The sequence below is a fragment of the Euprymna scolopes genome, chromosome 29, assembly GCF_053919585.1.
Source record: "Euprymna scolopes isolate OS-2025 chromosome 29, ASM5391958v1, whole genome shotgun sequence".
NCBI lineage: Eukaryota > Metazoa > Mollusca > Cephalopoda > Sepiida > Sepiolidae > Euprymna > Euprymna scolopes.
The window spans coordinates 61,687,704-61,708,314 of record NC_136510.1 but is presented as its reverse complement, the minus strand read 5'-3'; the positions used below and the strand labels follow the sequence as shown (position 1 = coordinate 61,708,314).

Genomic DNA, 20,611 nt, shown 5'->3' with positions numbered 1-20,611 from the left:
CGACAAGGGAAAGCAAAAGGAAATCAACTGTATTCATCGACGACAGTAAATACGTAACTATATCCTGTCGAAGATATCAGGACAGGTCCTTTGTAGTCTATGGAGAGGCGCTGAAAGGGAGCAGTAGAACGGATTAGTGTATTAGTAGAATCGAAGAATTGAGATTTTATTTTGGCACAAGTCGTACATTCAGATGCCACACGCCGGACTTCATCAATTGAATATGGCATATTTCGTGATCTTACAAAATACGAAAAGCACTCCAGGATGTATTAATGAATTGTGTAATACTTGAGTTCCTCTAAGGAAGAAGCAGCAGCACCACATACTCTCGATAATGCATCGGCAACAATGTTTTCACTTCCGGGACGGTGTTTTATGTCGTTTGACAACAGAAGAAGTTCCATTTTCCACTGTATAATTTTTAATTTTTCCTCGGTTAGCAGGTTTATACATAAAAGATACAGCTTGGTCGGTTTCAATAGTAAAGTGCTTCCCAGCAAGGAGATCCCTCCATTTTCGGGCGCACTTGACTATGGCATAAGCGTCTTTCTCGGCTATGTGAAGTCGTATTTCAGATGGGTTTAACGATCGAGAAAAGAACGCTACAGGCCCCTCAGCCCGTAAGAAAGTGCCTCTGATAGCCTTTTCTGAGGCATCAGTTTCAATAGAAAATAGTAATTAACCATCAATAACTTTTACAGACGATTCGGCAACGTCTTTCTTAAGTTTTTCAAAGGAATTGATAACTATAGGAGGCATGGGAAATTGTTTATTTTCGACCAGTGGACGAATTTTGTATGAATAGTTAGGTATCCATTTCGCATAGTACGAAAACATTCCAAGACACCTCTTTAACGAATCTGAATTGGAAGGAGAAGGCATTTGTAAAAGAGATTTCAAACGCTCAGGATCTGGTTGCAAATTACAAATTTGGTACCCAAGCAAATGGATAGAATGAAGTGAAAACTTTGATTTTTCTCAGTTTATTTCGAGGTTATATGTCGAGTAGACCTCTTCAAAATTGAACTTTTTCTTCAAACATATGGAACCTGATATTCTTCCCATTCTCCAAGGTCTAAATTAGCTAAATATACCAGTTATTGTGATCTTGGACCTTGGCTATGCCTGCCTCAAGAGCCATTTAATTTTATTATTGACTTTTTTCAAAAACGCTGCAAAATATGGGATATTATGTCCTTATTTTCATTGTAGCTTTCCAGAGGTTGATGCTATAGCATTGAAAGTGGTACCAAATGAAAGCTAATAAAATTTTCTTGCATATGGTAGTAAGCACAATAAAACACATGAACACCTGTGTAAATTTTAACTAATTTTAATGCACAAACAGCTGGGACACTACAAAAAATCAGTTTGGTAGTATGATAGCACTGCACTGACACATATATTGCATAAGAAACTGTCAGATAGGATGTTACTAATACATGTATTATCACTTGTTCAATATGGCTTTTTTGAAACTGTCAAATTTATTTCTGTGGTACTCCACAACTTGTAGTAAGCAGCTTCTTTGCTCTGGGTCACTTGTGATCTGAGTTGCAAAGTCACTCATTAGTTTCACACCTCTCTCAGCCACATCATTGGTCACTTTCACTGACCTCACAAACTTCTGTGCATTCCTGTAGCTGTCATTGTCTTCCCAGGTGTCAGCAGGAGTAGTGAGCCAGTCACATTTCGAAGAGCATCAAACAGAAAGTGAGACTCTGGCCCTACCAGGTCTGTGAGAACTGTAGCTGCATTGATGACAGGAAACATTGGCTTGCCTTTCCTGTAACTCTCAGGTTTCTCTGTTTCTGACAGCTTGACTGCGAGCCTCTCTTTTGCAGACTTGGTCATGCTGGCATGTGAACTGAACAAGGTGAATGGCACTAGTTCCTGGGTCAGATACCAGCGGTGGTTGTTCATTTTCTTGAGAACAGAGGTTGCCAGTTCATAGTCATACTGCTTGTATTGCAGCATGTTCTTCATAAGCTGGAGGTCATGGATAGGTGCATCAGCTGCAGATGTGGTGGTCACCCAGTGGCTGGTGTAGAATAAGGCCAGGAACTTGTTTATCCTCTCCAGCTTGAAGATAGTGTCCGTGTTGTATTTTAGTTCCTTGGAAAACATGAGCATCTTCATACAGTAAATGTTCCTGGCCATCCAGCGGGCTTGGTGAATGGCACCTGGCTTGGCCCAGTGGATACCTCGAGGAGGTTCCTCACCAAGCAGGATCAGGCACAGCTCTGCCACCTCTCTGTAATCTGCCCTCGGACTTGCTTCCTGAAGGAAATTGCTTAAGACTGCAATTGTGCTTGTCTTCTTCTGTTTCAAGTCTTGTTCAACTAGGCCCAGAACTCTTGGGCAGTCCTTAACCAACTTGTCCCACTTCTCTTTCACATTGCTGAACATTGGGTTGTCAGGACACTTGACCTTGCTGAACACAGCCTCCCATACACTTCCAATTATTACCTCTGATATGTGATGGCGACAAGCGAAGTAGAATACCTTTTTGCCTAGTTTTTCTTCAATAAGCTTCGCTGCACCCTTGTTGATGCCACTGTTGCTTGCTGTGGTATCAAATACCAAGCCTACAATGTTGTCTGTGAGACCCCATGCTTCTATCAGTTCCAATGTAGCATTACACTGTTGGATTCCTGTGGAACTTTCTATGAAGGACACACCAAGCAGCTTCCCTTCTTCATACTGTGGAGTACCAGAGACGAGCACTGCAAGACTTTCCACTGATTATCTTTCACCAAGAACATCCCGTAGAAGTTTTCCATCCCAGTGTAGTGTGCAGTAATCTGGCGGACTTTCCTTGAAGTTATTCATGTAACTTTGGCACAAGTTATGACGAGTGTTTATCCTATTTCGTCTTGTAGTAGAGGCTGATATAACAAAGTCATCAAGATCTGCGCATCCTACCTTCAACACTGCAGACACCATGGCTGTAGTCTGGTTGTCAGAGAGTGACAACTGATCTGCAGTGCTACAAATCTCTTCACTGGTCATAACTGAGTGTGGAAAGTGTAAGGTTATCGTACTTGGTTTTGATGAACAGCTTGGTGTTGTCTCAGTGTATTCTGAACCCTCACTAGTACCAGAGCCTTGACTGTTCTCTGGGTCTTCATCACTTGAAATTTTCCCAACTTCTGCTGCTGCAGCAGTCACTGATGTTAACATTCTCTCTTCTCTTTCTTCTCGGAAGCTTTTCTCTCTAGACTTCTTCTCAAACACCTTATTATGACCTGACATGTGTGCCAGGCGAGTGGTCTGTTGGTCCAAGTAGAAATTGACGTCCTCTTCCTTGGTCTCCTTTGTGAGCAGCCTGTTGCTTCTTATCTCCTCCACAACATCCTTTGCTCCAATATCAAATAACTTGTCTAAGTCCTTCAGAAAGTTAGCTCCTTTCTCTTCCTCTGGTTTGTTATTTCTTCCCTTGTTTTTAACAATTTTCCTGTACTTTTCATGGAGGATCATGAAATGGTTGACTGCATTTGGTCTAGTTAGTGTTTTAATCCTTGCCATATACCAGAATGGCAAAACGACATCCACTGTATCATGGGCTAAAGACCTATTGTCACTGTTGGGATTATCATTCCTCAAATGCAGGAAATACTGGAACACCTGGCGATTAGTAGGAAGTTAAGCGCCCCTGGTGCTGGAGCTGGGTTGCCCAATGAGATACACATCACTGAATGACCTTGTGGCAGGAGTTGCCACCTTTCTTCTCTTTTCAGTTGGTTCATCCCGTTCACTTGTATCGCTGACCACTTTCCCACAGCGTAGTTGTCTTCCAGATGCATGTTGTCAGCAGTTCACAAATCTTAACAAATCAGCTTTAACTCACAATCTGAAATGGAGAGATAAAACATACTTAGTGATAATAAATTATATACATGCATTAAGAGTAACATTTTTTAGATGAAGTTTTGTATTATATGATGGCATCCTTTCCAAGCATAAAATATATATATGTTTGTGCATTAAAATTAATTAAAATTTACACAGGTGTTCATGTGTTTACTACCATATGCAAGAAAATTTTATTAGCTTTCATTTGGTACCACTTTCAATGCTATAGCATCAACCTCTGGAAAGCTACAATGAAAATAAGGACATAATATCCCATATTTTGCAGCGTTTTTGAAAAATGTCAACAATAAAATAAAATGGCTCTTGAGGCAGGCATAGCCAAGGTCCAAGATCACAATAACTGGTATATTTAGCTAATTTAGACCTTGGAGAATGGGAATAATATCAGTTTCCATATGTTTGAAGAAAAAGGTCAATTTTGAAGAGGTCTAATGTCGAGGCAGCCTTTAAAAAACATTCCAAATTAACATCATGTTCCTCCTGAGTTTTACCGTGAATAGTAATATCATCTATATATGAAAAGTTCCAGATAATTTGTTGTCAGAAATGAAAGAATTCATAAACCGTTGAAAAGCAGAAACCCCATTAGTGACACCCATGGGTATTCGTTTAAATTGGTACAAACGATTTCCAGCTTGAAAGGCCGTGTAGGGCCGATCTTCGGGACAAATTTCGATCTGGTAGTACGCTTTGGATAAGTCAATTGTACTAAATATACGATATTGGGCTATTTGGTTCATAGGATCCCCAATCCGAGGCAAAGGGTATGCATCAACTAAGGTGAAACGATTAATAGTTTGGGAGAAATCAACTACTAATCGTCTATCACCACCTTTAGCATGGGTTACTATAATAGCATGTAGAGTCGAAGAAAATGAAGGGAGGAAGCGCCCACGTGTCTGCGCGTCATGCCTTACCTTGGAACGCTCCTACGGTGTGCGTACGTGCATGGCCGAAACCCGGGAGAAATTCCAAAATGGCGCCGTCCTCATCTTGTAGATTGTGCGATCATCACTGGGCCCCACGTGACCGTTCTTTGGCTGCTGATTGGCCGAGGACGAACGCCGGAAGGATAAAGGGAGTGTGTTTGGAACATGGGGGTGTCTTTTCTAGGATCGACGTCAGTGTGATCGTATCGGTGAACTGCTGCAGCTTTAAGAGTACCTTAGTGTGTGTGTGATTTTTTGGGGCTTGCTCGTCTGCTGACTTTACAGGACTTTCTTTTCTGCTGATTCTACAGACCTGCCCTTCTGCAGAACTTGGAACAAAACTTCAAGCCTCTTCTTTCTTTTCACACGTAGTCGCCTAAAAAGGTAGAATCCGACTTACTTGTGAAACGGCTTTATAGCAGAAGTAGGACGTTAAGGTGTTGATATAGTAGAACCGCAAACTTTGGAGAAATGGCCAAGTTTACCACAGTTTCAACATACCTTATCGCGGGCAGGGCAATGACGGCGATCATCCTTATAGTGACGTCTCCCTCCACAGTTGTAATACTTACCATGAGCAGGAAGGGCAGCAGAAAATTGTACAGAGATACGAGAATCAATAGAATCAGAAATTTTAGTAATAGTGGCCTCCTCGGCAGGATCAGTAGACACATTGTTAGTTCTAATAGTAGTAGTAGCAGCAGCAGCAGCAGCTGCAGCAGCGTTGCTCCAATCAGGGAAACGTATGATTCAACACGAAAGTGAGCTTGTTCTAAAGCTCTAGCACATTGAGTAGCCTCTTTGCATCACAGACAGATTTATCCCGGTAAGTAGTAGAGTAACGTCTTTAAAGTAACAGTCAGGGGCAAGTCGATTCAAGACCTGAAGATATTGGTCGACAGACTCGTTTTCTTGTTGCAGACGCGTGGAAAGCAGATGTCTAGCATGAATAACGCTTGGAGACTTGTCGTAAACACCTTTCAGTAATTCAACAGCATGTTCAAATCCTGAACAACCCTCGATAACGTCAGCAATGATGTGACCGATGTTTAAATAAAGAACTTCAAGCTTATAAGGGTTGAATGAAGCAATAGTTGATAAATAGTAATTAAAGTTACGATACCACAATCTCCAAAGCTTGCTAGCCTGAGGGTCTGTCGAAGATACGTCAAATTTGTCCAGACGAATGATCTTCTCCATGAGGGAAATAAAATTTTGTTCAATAAACTGTAGTGTTGTAAGTAAATGACGACGTAAAACAAAACCTCTTTCCAAGACTTTATTGAACGAAATTCACAGCTACTCAAGCAAGAGAGAAAGAACTCAGTCTTTAAAAAAAAAAAGGAACACGTGCAAAATCACGTGGCAAGAAACTGAATTTGTATATCTGTTTTTTTTTTTAATTAGTAAGAACAAAACAATTCAAATGAAAATATAACACTGTGTCTCTATGTGGTTACCACATATAATTGTCGATTTTGTAAAGAGCTTTTTTATATCAATTAATCAACGAAATTGGGTTTGTTTTTATCAGATTTTTTTAATAAAATATTTTGAAAAAGGCAAGTATTTGTAAAATAATAAAAAACAAAGTAAGGACTAATTTTATGTAAATTACTTTTTGTTAAAAACATACTTATATGAAAACAAATTTTCATCATAACATAAAATCAGAAAAATAGGTCGATTATTTGTTAAGCAATTCTTAATAAATTTTATCATAACGTATTTTATAAAATATCGATTGATTATTTGATAAATATATTTTATTATAACATATATTATTATTTGTAAACAATTATTTCCTAAAAATAAATTATTAATACAATATTATTATAACATGTTAAAACCATTGTGAAAAGCAAATTCGTTTCAATATTTGTTTAAAACAAAAATTAAACTTCTTAGATTTCAATTATAAGAAAAAAGGAAAATATTAATCAGAAGGACTTTATTTTGGTTGTCGGTAGCGATCCGTCTACTCACCAGAAACTGGAACTGAAAAGGAGCAAATGTGATAGCGACATCTCAAATGAAGCCTCCTAAGATTTTCTTTGTGTTTCCGTATTGCTTTTGTTCACAGCAATTGAATTACTGTCAGTGAATGACTTTCTGAAAAAGTTTGTAAGATTCTGTTTTTTATCCATTCCTTCAGAGAAAGTTTCATTGGATTATAAAATAATGTAAATTTTTAGTTGGGCCCCGTTCTTTTTTTAACCAATCTACTCTCAATCTGTGTCTGGAGCGATAACGTTTTAATTCCTTCCATTTCGATGGGTAAGCGGAAATGCTATTTAAAGTCATCTCCTATTTATATTTGCATCTATCAATTCCACATTCCATCTTTAGGTCCTCAAAATTGCTGTTTTTAAGAGTCTTAATGAGTGTCTCTATCAGCCAACGTGGAAGCCATGAGGAAAACATTGTAATATTCTGCTTTCAAATTCCAGTGATACTATTTTAATTAATCTCTCATGGGGGGGGGGTCTTGATTATTTCATATGTTCTACTTGACTGAAAGATGAACGCATCTGTGGCTGCCAAATTTCGATAGTTATGTAAATTGAAAGTAAATGTTTACGAATGCACTTTTATATGAAAGTCAATGCATAAGAATAATCAACAATTGAGTCGTATGGCAACTTATTGATCACACTCTGCTTTCGATAAAATGTTTATTGTTGTACGGCAAATAAAAACATTTTCTAACATCTTTCTTTTTAATTATCTTCGTTGTCAGATTCCAAATCCGAGATGAAACCTTCTCCACACATTAAAATCCCAATTAAATTTAATAGTCAAAAGAAAGATGAAAATATTGAAGCCCAAGTCTGTTTGAATTCTGCTCTGTCAATTAAACACGTGGATTGCAACTCTGGCAGTTCGGTAAGTGAAACTAATTATTTCACTTTGCGCTTGCTCAATTTAATTTTTGTTTATTGCTACAGATTGCATTTAATTAACTGTTACCGATTAAACATATTAAACATCTATAAAATTAACATGCAAAGTAAAATCAGATTTGGTGACCCTGACGTACATTAGCAGTACAAAATGTGAAGTTCTCCATTTTCTCATCAAGCTCTACCGTGCATCCAGATACCTGATAGCTTTTCGCCTTTCTCCAATGTCCAACAACTTATATAAGTCTTATCACTTGTGTTTTCTTATCTCATCTTAACATAATTAGCCTTCCCTAAATTATATCTGACATCAAAGGGAAGGGATAATGCGCTATTTTATACATAGATATCCAAAATCAGAACGCGGCTGCAAATAACAATTTCTTTAAATGTCTATGTAATATGTATAATACGTATATAATATGTTAAATCTTAAAACATTAACTCGAACAAAAATAGTGTCAGTAAATCAAATTGATGAAGAATCAGTGCAGTCACTATCTCGAGTGTTAACAGCGAACGGAATAGAATACAAAATTCGAGTACAAAGCCTTCTGATTGGTTGATTGTCCTAACCGTAAGTTAGAAGTAAAATCGTCGGAATCATTAGGGTCATACCCTCACCAGAAATCAAAATCATTTTAACACGCCCCTTTTTTGATATAATGAAAATTTTCTTTCGAATTCAATTTGGTTTGATAGTGTAAAAAATAAATAAATAAAATAAGATAAAAAAAATACTTATTTTTTATTTTATTTTTCTTTTGTTTTATTTATTTTTGTAATTTGTCTTTATTCTCATTGGTCAAACATATTAATATACTGGTATAATGTGTGTAAAAAGAAGCCATTTTCAATCACATTGTTTAAGGTTTTGGGGTTTGTTTTGCGTTTTTTGTTTGTTTGTTTGATTTTTTGTTTTTAATACATATAAAAATACAGATATACATACTTTTTAAATATATATATAACAAATACATACAGATAATACTATTCAAATATTTATCTACGGACACAAATGCATACTAATATATATGTTTTTCAACTTCAGGGTGACCCAAAAAACGAGCCCCGTGTACACTTTATGTGATATCTCCAATATATATATATACACGTATTGCCCTTATTTTACAGGACATGGCAGAATCAACGACCGTGAGTACACCAAGACCCCAGTGGGAGCTGGTACAAAGAATACACTGTGTTAAATTTTACTACAAGACAGGACAGTTTCATGTGTCAATTCAAATGTAAAAAGGCTCCATCCAAAAGCAGAATTCAGAACTGGGTAGACCACTTCGAGAAGTATGGGACCATGGAGAACCTCAACGCTGCCAGAGAGAAGCGAACAGCCGAGCTGGTCGAAAACGTGAGAGAGTCTCTCCAGCAGAGTCCGAAACGCTCTATACGTAAGCGAAGTCAGTCCCTTGGTATGTCCCGTAAGACTTGCAGGAGAGTTCTGGTGAACGATATCAGGGCTTACCCATACAGAATACAGACGCTGCAGACCCTTACAGCCTCAGACAAGAAGCAGAGGAGGGCTATGGCAGTCAAGATGCTCGAGAAGATCGAGGAGACACCAAGGTTCCTTAACCTCTTTTGGACCTCAGATGAAGCCCACTTCCCTCTTGATGGAAAGGCGAACTCCAAGACAAATGTCTTCAGGGGGTCTTCCAGACCCAATGAAGAAGCCACCAAACCCCTGCACTCTCTTAAGTGCACGGTGTGGGCTGCAATCTCGGCCAGAGGCATCATCGGACCAATCTTCATCGAAGAATCTGGCGCAGCAGTGACAGTCACCAAGGAGCGGTATGTAGAGGTCCTCAAAACCTACAAGAGTGAGCTCCAAACCATCTACCCGTCGCTCATGAGCAAGTTCTGATTTCAGCAAGACGGAGCAAATTCTCACACCTCAAACCTGTCCCAAGATTGGCTGAAAGAGAACTTTGGAGGCCGAGTGATCAGTCTCAAGACTGGTTTTGAGTGAGCACCCCGTAGCCCGGACCTAAGCCCCCCAGATGTTTTTTGTTTGGGGCTATCTTAAGGACAGAGTCTACGCAGGGAAACCCAGAACCATCACGGAACTCAAGGAAGCCATCAGAGAGGAGATGAGAGCCATTACCAATTCGGTCTGTAAGAACGTCATGAACAACTTTGTGCTGCGCTTCAAGAAATGCATGGAGCTGAATGGAGGCCATCTAGAACATATGCTGTAGAACGGAGAAAAAAAGGCCAAAGACCCTAGTGTTTTGATGTTATGACCAAAGTTTCATTTTTTGAAATATTTATGTTAGTATTTTGATGTTATGACCAAAGTTTCATTTCATTCAGGCAAAACACTAAGAAACGGGGCCGAATTAGAATTAGGGCACGTTTTTTAGGGGGGGGTCACCCTGTATATCCATACAAATATACCACCTTTTCAAATATATGCATATACATAAAGATATACACACTTTTCAAATATAAATATGCATATTTTAAAAATATATACATATACATACAAATATACACACTTTTCAAATATATACAGATACATACAGGTATACACATTTTTCAAATATATACATATACATACAAATATACACACTTTTAAAATATATGCATATACATGCAGATATACATATTTTTAAAGTATATATATATACATACAAATATACACACTTTTCAAATGTATATATATCCATACAAATATACACACTTTTAAAATATAAGAATATGCATGAATATATACACATTTTTAAAATATATACATATGCATACAGATATACACACTTTTCAAATATATACATATACATACAGATATACACATTTATAAAATATATGAATATACATAGAGATATACACACTTTTCTAATATATATATATACATACAGATATACACATTTTTAAAATATATGCATATACATACAGATATAGACACTTTTCAAATATATACATGTACATACAGATATACACACTTTTAAAATATATGCATATACATACAGATAAACACATTTTAAAAATATATGCATGTACATAGATATACACACTTTTCAAATATATGCACATACATACAGATATACACACTTTTCAAATATATACATATACATACAGATATACACATTTTAAAATAAATGCATATACATACAGATATACAAATTTATCAAATTCATATACGTATACATAGAGATATACAGACTTTTAAAATATATACATATACATACAGATATACACACTTTTCAAATATATACATATACATACAGATATGTACACACTTTCAAATATATGCATATACATACAAATATACACACTTTTCAAAAATATACATATCCATACAAATATACACACTTCTCAAATATATGCATATGCATGCAGATATACACATTTTTACAATACATACATATACATACAGATATACACACTGTTCAAATATATGCATATACATACAGATATACACACTTTTAAAATATATGCGTATACATACAGATATACACATTTTTCAAATGTAATAATATAAATACAGATATACAAAATTTTTAAAAATATGCATACACATACAAATATACACACTTTTCAAATAAATACATATACATACAGATATACAAAATTTTCAAATATACACATATACATACAGATATACACACTTTTTAAATATATACATACACATAAAGATATACACATTTAAAAATATATGCATATGCATACAGATATACACATTTTTCAAATATATACATATACATACAAATATACACACTTTTCAAATATATACATATACATACAGATATACACATTTTAAAAATATATGCATACTCATACAAATATACACACTTTTTCAATATATACATATACATACAGATATACACATTTTTCAAATATATACATATACATACAAATATACACACTTTTCAAATATATACATATACATACAGATATATACATTTTTAAAATATATGCATACTCATACAAATATACACACTTTTTCAATATATACATATACATACGGATATACACATTTTTCAAATACATGCATATGCATGCAGATATACACATTTTTCAAATATATGCATGTACATACAGATATGCACATTTTTAAAATATATGCATATACATAGATATACAGAGTTATCAAATATATACATGTACATACAGATATACACACTTTTCAAATATATGCATATACGTACAGATATACACATTTTAAAAATATATGCATATACATACTGATATACCCCCTTTTCAAATACATGCATATACATACAGATATACACATTTTTCAAATATATGTATGTACATACAGAAATACACATTTTTAAAATATATGCATATGCATAGATATACACACTTTTACAATATTTACATGTACATACAGATATACACATTTTGCAAATATATGCATATACATACTGATATACACACTTTTCAAATATATGTATGTACATACAGAAATACACATTTTTAAAATATATGCATATGCATAGATATACACACTTTTACAATATTTACATGTACATACAGATATACACATTTTTCAAATATATGTATGTACATACAGAAATACACATTTTTAAAATATATGCATATGCATAGATATACACACTTTTACAATATTTACATATACATACTGATATACACACTTTTCAAATATATGCATATACATACAGATATACACACTTTTCAAATATATGCATATGCATGCAGATATACACATTTAAAAATATATACATATACATACAGATATACACACATTCAAATATATACATATACATACAAATATACACACTTTTCAAATATATACATATACATACAGATATACACAATTTTAAAATATATGCATATGCATGCAGATATACGCACTTTTCGAATATATGCATGTATATACAGATATACACATTTTTCAAATATATGCATATATATACAGATATACACATTTTTAAAATATATGCCTATACATAGGTATACACACTTTTCAAATATATGCATAAACATAGAGATATACACAATTTTCAAATATATGCATATACATACAGATATACCCATTTTTAAAATACATACATATACATATAGATATATACAATCTCCATATATATGCATATACATACAGATATACACACTTTTCAAATATATGCATATACATAGAGATATACACATTTTAAAATATATGCATATACATACAGATATACACACTTTCCAAATATATACATACAGATATACACATGTTTCAAATATATGCATATGCATACAGATATACACATTTTTAATATATATGCATATGCATACAGATATACAAACTATTTAAATATATACAAATACATACAGATATACACATTTTTCAAATATATACATATACATACAGATATACACACTTTTTAAATATATACAAATGCATGCAGATATACACATTTTTCAAATATATATATACATACATACAGATATACAGACTTTTACAATATATGCATATACATACAAATATACACAATTTTCAAATATATACATATACATACAAATATACACACTTTTCAAATATATACATATACATACAGATATACAAACTTTTCAAATATATAACTATACATACAGATATACAAACTTTTCAAATATATACATATACATACATATATACAAACTTTTCAAATATATGCATATACATACAGATATACACACTTTTCAAATATATAAATATACATACAGATATACACACTTTTCAAATATATAAATATACATACAGATATACACATTTTTAAAATGTGTGCATATACATACAGATATACACATTTTTAAAATATGTACATATACATACAGATATACACACTTTTCAAATTCATATACTAATACATACAGATATACACATCTTTCAAATATATACATATATACAGATATACACATTTTTAAAATATATGCATATACATACAGATATACAGGTTTTTAAATACATACATATACATACAGATTTACACACTTTTCAAATATATACATCTACATACAAATATACACTTTTCAAATTCATATACATATACATACAGATATACACATTTTCCAAATATATGCATATATATACAGTTCTCCACTTTTTAAAAATATATGCATATACATACAGATATACACACTTTTCACATATATGCATACACATACAGATATACACATATTTCAAATATATACATATACTTACAATTATATACGTTTTTAAAATATATACATATATATACAGATATACACATTTTTCAAATATATGCATATACATACAGTTATACAAACTTTTCAAATATATGCATATGCATGCAGATATACACATTTAAAAATATATGCAGATACATACAGATATACACAATTTTCAAATATATACATATAAATAAAAATATACCCACTTTTTAAATATATACATATACATACAGATATACACACTTTTCAAATATATGCATATACATACAGATATACACATTTTTAAAATATATGCATATACATACAGATATACACACTTTTCCAATATATGAATATACTTACATATATACACACATTTCAAATATATACATATGCATACAGATATACACATCTTTAAAATATATACATATACATACAGATATACACACTTTTCAAATATATGCTCATACATGCAGATATACACACTTTTCAAATATATACATATACATATAGATATACACATTTTTCAAATATACGCATATACATACAGATATACACACTTTTCAAATATATGCATATGCATGCAGATATACACATTTAAAAAAATATGCATATACCTACAGATATACACACTTTAAAAATATATAAATATAAATAAAAGTATACACACTTTTAAAATATGTACATATCCATACGGATATACACAATTTTCAAATATATGCATATGCATACAGATATACACACTTTTCGAATATATGCATATACATACAGATATACACACTTTTCAAATATATGCATATGCATGCAGATATACACATTTAAAAATATATGCATATACCTACAGGTATACACACTTTAAAAATATATACATATAAATAAAAATATACACACTTTTCAAATATGTACATATCCATACGGATATACACACTTTTCGAATATATGCATATACATAGATATATACACTTTTCAAATATATTCATATACATACAGATATACACACTTTTCGAATATATACATATACATACAGATATACACATTTTTAAAATATATACATATACATACAGATATACACACTTTTCAAATTCATATATTTATACATACAGATATTCACATTTTTCAAATATATACATATACAGATATACACACTTTTCAAATTCATATACGTATACATACAGATATACACATTTTTCAAATACATACATATACATACAGATGTACACACTTTTTAAATTCATATACGTATACATACAGATATACACATTTTTCAAATATATACATATTCATACAGATATACACATTGATATACGTATACATGCAGATAAACACATTTTTCGAATATATACATATACATACAGATATACACACTTTTTAAATATATGCATATACATACTGATATACACACTTTTCAAATATATGCATGTACATACAGATATACACATTTTTACTATATATTCATATACATACAGAGATACGCCCTTTTCAAATTCATATACGTATACATACAGATATACACACTGTTCAAATATATACATATACATACTAATATATATATATTAATATATATTCATATACATACAGATATACACATTTTTAAAATATATACATATACATACAGATATACACACTTTTCAAATATATACATATACATACAGATATACACATTTTTCAAATATATGCATATACATACGGATATACACACTTTTCAAATGTATGCATATGCATGCAGATATACACATTTTTCAAATATATACATATACATACAAATATACACACTTTTTAAATATATACATATCCCTAGAAATATACACACTTTTCAAATATATACATATCAATACAAATATACACACTTTTCAAATATATACATATACATACAGATATACAAACTTTTCAAATTCATAAATGTATACACACAGATACACACATTTTTCAAATATAATAATGTACATACAGATATACACACTTTTCAAATATATATATATATACATACAGATATACATATTGTTAAAATATATGCATATACCTACAGATGCACACATTTTTAAAATATAGGCATATGCATACAGATATACACATTTTTCAAATATATACATATACATACAGATATACACATTTTTTAAATATATGCATATATACAGATATACACATTTTAAAATACATACATATATATACAGATACACACACTTTTCAAATATATACATATACATAGAGATATACACACTTGTCTAATATATATATATATACATACAGATATACACATTTTTAAAATATATACATATACATACAGATATACACTCTTTTCAAATTCATATACGTATACATACAGATATACACACTGTTCAAATATATACATATACATACAGATATACACACTTTTCAAATATATGCATATATATACAGATATACACATTTTTCTAATATATGCATATACATACAGATATACACACTTTTCAAATTCATATACTTATACATACAGATGTACACATTTTTCTAATATAATAATATACACACTTTTCAAATATATACAGATATACACATTTTTCTTTTCTTTTTTTCTTGTCAAACAAAATCTCGAAACATTCTGTTAGATAGCTTAGTTCGTTGTGAGGAAGACAAAAATGACTTCTCATTTTGGGTTTCTGAAAGTAGATATATTCGGTCTTAAATTCCAAAATTTTCAGCGAAAAATGTTTTAATTTGATCTTTTTTAAAGGTTTAGTAAAAATGTCAGCTGTATTTGTCTCAGAGTAAAGTTTTTTTTTTATTTAACCCCTTATAATATAGTCAGTAATCGTCTCGCCTTCCATACGTTTTAGAGACATTAGTTCTGTCTATAGAGATATAATTTTCGGTTTCCCTTTTGATAAATAATATTCTCTTAATATGTTCAATGCTTTACGTCCATCATCGAAGGCTTCTCTTATAATCAGAGACAGACTTCTATCGTCTAAGCAGTGAATCAATTCTGCAAAAACAATTGCGTTCCTTTCGATAAATTCAGGGTCGTTGGGATTCTCTGGTGGAGATTGAATAACTTTGTGTAGCTTTTGTGCCCCAGAAATTTCACCTGCCATAAGTCGAATTTAGATTCCGATCCGTCAAAGCAAAGGCGATGACTGGGCGCATAACCTGTATAATCGTCAACAAAATTCGTTAGATTATCTCTTCTCGTCGGGCTTATCCGGCCTGCCAAGTCACAAGTGAGAGAATTTTCGAGACCTTTTTGTCTGGTATTTTACTTATATATTTCGCAATTTTTCCCTGTGCACAAACGTCACAGTTTGGGAGATCGTCTGAAGGTATTATTTTAATACCTTCGACTACATTTGGTAACTTTTTAATATCAGCTGCATTGCAGTATCCCAGAATTTTATACCAGGTTTCCAAGTCGTGACAGGCAGTTTTTGAGGGAACCATACTTTTAAAATAATATAGTCGGCCATTTTCTTTAAAGTCAAAAACAGTTCCATTTGGATATATCAGTTTTCACTTGTTTTAGCCAAACTTTTTATTTGCGCCTTATTGAATGACAGCAATTTTAGGGGAGCTTGCCTCATTCCACCTTCCGACCTTATGTCACACTTTGTTGTGGTGGACAGCAAACAAATATCTACTCTCACCAGAAATCAAAATCATTGTAACATAATATTTGTTTATACATTATTTTAATTAGAATTCATTATTGAGATGAGTATTATTCATTAATTTACTTATTGCGGACTATTATCCTCATCTTTCTTAGTAGTTGTTTCACAACGTTTCGGCCAACTATTCCTCTGGCATTCGTCAGGTGGTAACCGCGACAGGTTAGGGACTCTGAATCTACTAACTGTATTCTCAGAAATTACTGCCTCCCATAGTTGTTGTCGTCTCACTACGTTTTGGTCAAGTAAACCTCTGGTCGACTTTGGGTAGGATTGAAACCGCTATCTTCAGACAATTTTCACCTGGAACCGTAGAGATTAAACGTCTCTATCCATTGCGCCATGGGCCCCGAAGTGAAACAACAATTAAGAAAGATGCAATAAATAAATCAATAATATTTGTTTTCATTTGTTAAATTCTTATTATACATGAAAATTCAGAAAATAAATAACACATAAATAACAAATCAACAAATCAGATCGGCAAATGCGATTCAACATTAATCGAAACAAAACATTGAATTCCTTGTAACAACTACAACACTTTACTAATTAAACCTAAAATACAAACAGTTTCTTATTTTCAGCGCAAGGAAAACCATAAAAATTCGATGTTTATTATCACCGCTATTTTTCATGACATAAAGTACACTATTGATGTCGAATGTTAAATATGAATAAAATGTTTTTACGTACAATCTTTCATTGGTAACTTATTCATAAACAATATAAGATATTTCGTATTTTCTGAGGAAATGCTAGAAATAAAAGACATGTCTGTTATATTAGTGCCTATTTTTACCGAACAAAGCCGACACCGAAAATATCATGAGAAGGTTACATGTAACTCTTTATCAGCAGAACTATGAAAACGATATCAACTAAGATTGGTAGACATTATGATAATATGAATTAACTTGATATAGTTTAGATTAATTCAGAGAATCTAATTTCAATTGCGAAGTGAAGCATGCATGGTCCCCCGTGAGTGCGCAGTGAACGAGGCATAAAAATTACTAAGTTCAGCATTTGCCTCCTCCCATTTAGCCCCAAAAGTCCCCAGGGGACGTCAAATTCTGGTAAAAATGAACAAACAGTGGAGTTTTAGGCCTTAACATATATAAATTTGAGTTCTGCACCATGCAAAAAAAGAAATGACTAAGCCCATCATAATTTACTCCCCCCCCCATTTAGCCCCAAAAGTCCCCATTTAAATTTGAGTTGAGCACCATGCAACAATAGACATAGACATACACAGAAAATTTTGGACAAATACAGTGAAATAGTCCCAAAAATGGAGTGTTTTTATTGGCCCTGAAAGAAACCCTGGGGCACACCCAAGAATTATCGCGAAGTATAGACAAACAAAATTATATAGAAATCAGTTAGTTACAATTTTTCAGAACGTTTTATAAAAATCCAAAACATCATTTTTTTTTTTTTAATAAGAACAAAAGTGTCAATTTTAGCCATTTTAACCCGAAAGGCACTCCTAGGGGGTGGGGGGGGGGTCCCGGAAAATCCGTTCTGTTACTTTTTTACTCATATCATGTTTAATGTTTGTGCAAAATTTCAAAAACATTCCAAAACGTAGTTATTGAGAAAAGTGCGGACAGATGAACGGACGAACAGACAGGTCCACCCTCCTTTTGTCGGGGTGGGGGGGGGCAATAACAAATTCGATATTTAGCAATTAAATCATATGTGTGCATTATTTTATAACAATCTATATATATTATCGATAGTGTGTGTATTATTCTGTGTGTCACGCTTACATCCGGGTCGTTTAATTATTATGTACTTCTATTTCTTGTCATAAATAATTTTACTAAGAATTCTTTATACACTTTGATTTCGGTTTCGATTATGGCTGAAAGAACTCAAGTTATATATATATATATATATATATATATATATATATATATATATATATATATATCATGCTTTGTATTTTTTAAAGGAAAAAAAAAGAAAACCAGCACTCCCTTTCTCCCTCTAACTACCTGACAGCCTTTTGATTTCTGAGATTCACACTGACGCACTTCGTCAAGCAATTCTTGTCATGGATTTGCGTCAGAAGCAAAAATGAGTTAGTGAAATTTTCCATGCAGACAAATTCAAGCGATCAACATTCACTGGCGCCTGTTCAATGTTTACGAAGCCGGTGCATGAAGGTAATTCCAGCACATTAAGGTTCGGCGATTTCAGAGTGGCGACAAAGATGCGCATTCCAGACTTTTCGAAGGCATCAAAAGAATCTGACAAAAGTGTATTGAGAATGATGGTCATTATGTACAAAAATAAATTCTGGAGCACAAAAGGTTGCTCATTTTAATGGTACCACTCACGTCTTCATATATCTTCAATATTTTAGTTTTTTTACTTAAAAAAGATGAAGCATTTGGAACGACCCTCATAGAATTTTATGAGGAGGTCAAATAGAACTTGATAAACCGAGCCATATAGACCTTTATAAGCCGCTCCACATTTAACTTTATGAGTAAGTCGCATATAACTTAACTGAGTGACATAAAACTTTATATAAACCGGGCCATGTAGATCTTTATGGGCAGGCCACATAGAACTTTATAAACCGTTTCACATAGAACTTTATCAGTTGAACTATGTAGAACTTTAAGGGGTAACGTAAAACATTTAATTAAAGGTTTTCTCTATTTTTGTAAAGGATATGATTTTGAACATTGAAACTAATTTTTTTGAAAAATAATATTAATGAGTGCTTGTGTTACCTTTAAGCAGTCAGGTCCATCTGTAAAGTCAACTCCACCGCACACGTTTCTGCAAATAAGTACATTTCAGCAAAACCGGACTGCTGAGGAGGAAGAGGAAGTAGAGGAGGAAAAAGAGGGGAAAGAAGAAGAGGAAAAGGAAAATGAAGAACAACAAAAAGTACATTTTTGCTTCGATTCCACTGAAAACCAACGCGTAAGACATTTTAATCTCTTATATTCTATAGGTCTATAGGTACGCGCAATTCAATAGCAAAACTGATATGGGACATGGTTTTGGGTAATGTTTGCGGGTGACATGAGAAAAATAAGGCGTTCAAAAATGTTTCTTATCTTTACCATTATTACACAAACAGTCATTTTGAGTAAAAAGTTAATTTATTTTACCCATA

The 20,611-nt window shown here is 32.7% G+C and overlaps 1 protein-coding gene across 9 annotated transcripts in view; it reads left to right on the top strand.

Annotated features, from left to right (window-relative positions):
* The window catches only part of LOC145252666 (cilia- and flagella-associated protein 337-like), a 482,634-nt gene that overhangs the window by 410,198 nt on the left and 51,825 nt on the right, over nucleotides 1-20,611 (top strand). For 6 of the 9 annotated variants that reach the window (XM_080112445.1, XM_080112446.1, XM_080112443.1 and 3 more), the window contains 2 exons: nucleotides 7,549-7,694; nucleotides 20,227-20,415. In XM_080112445.1, the coding sequence (XP_079968571.1) occupies nucleotides 7,549-7,694; nucleotides 20,227-20,415 (335 nt within the window). The remainder of the gene's footprint in view (nucleotides 1-7,548; nucleotides 7,695-20,226; nucleotides 20,416-20,611) is intronic. The other 3 variants (XM_080112444.1, XM_080112447.1, XM_080112440.1) reach the window with 2 other exon arrangements.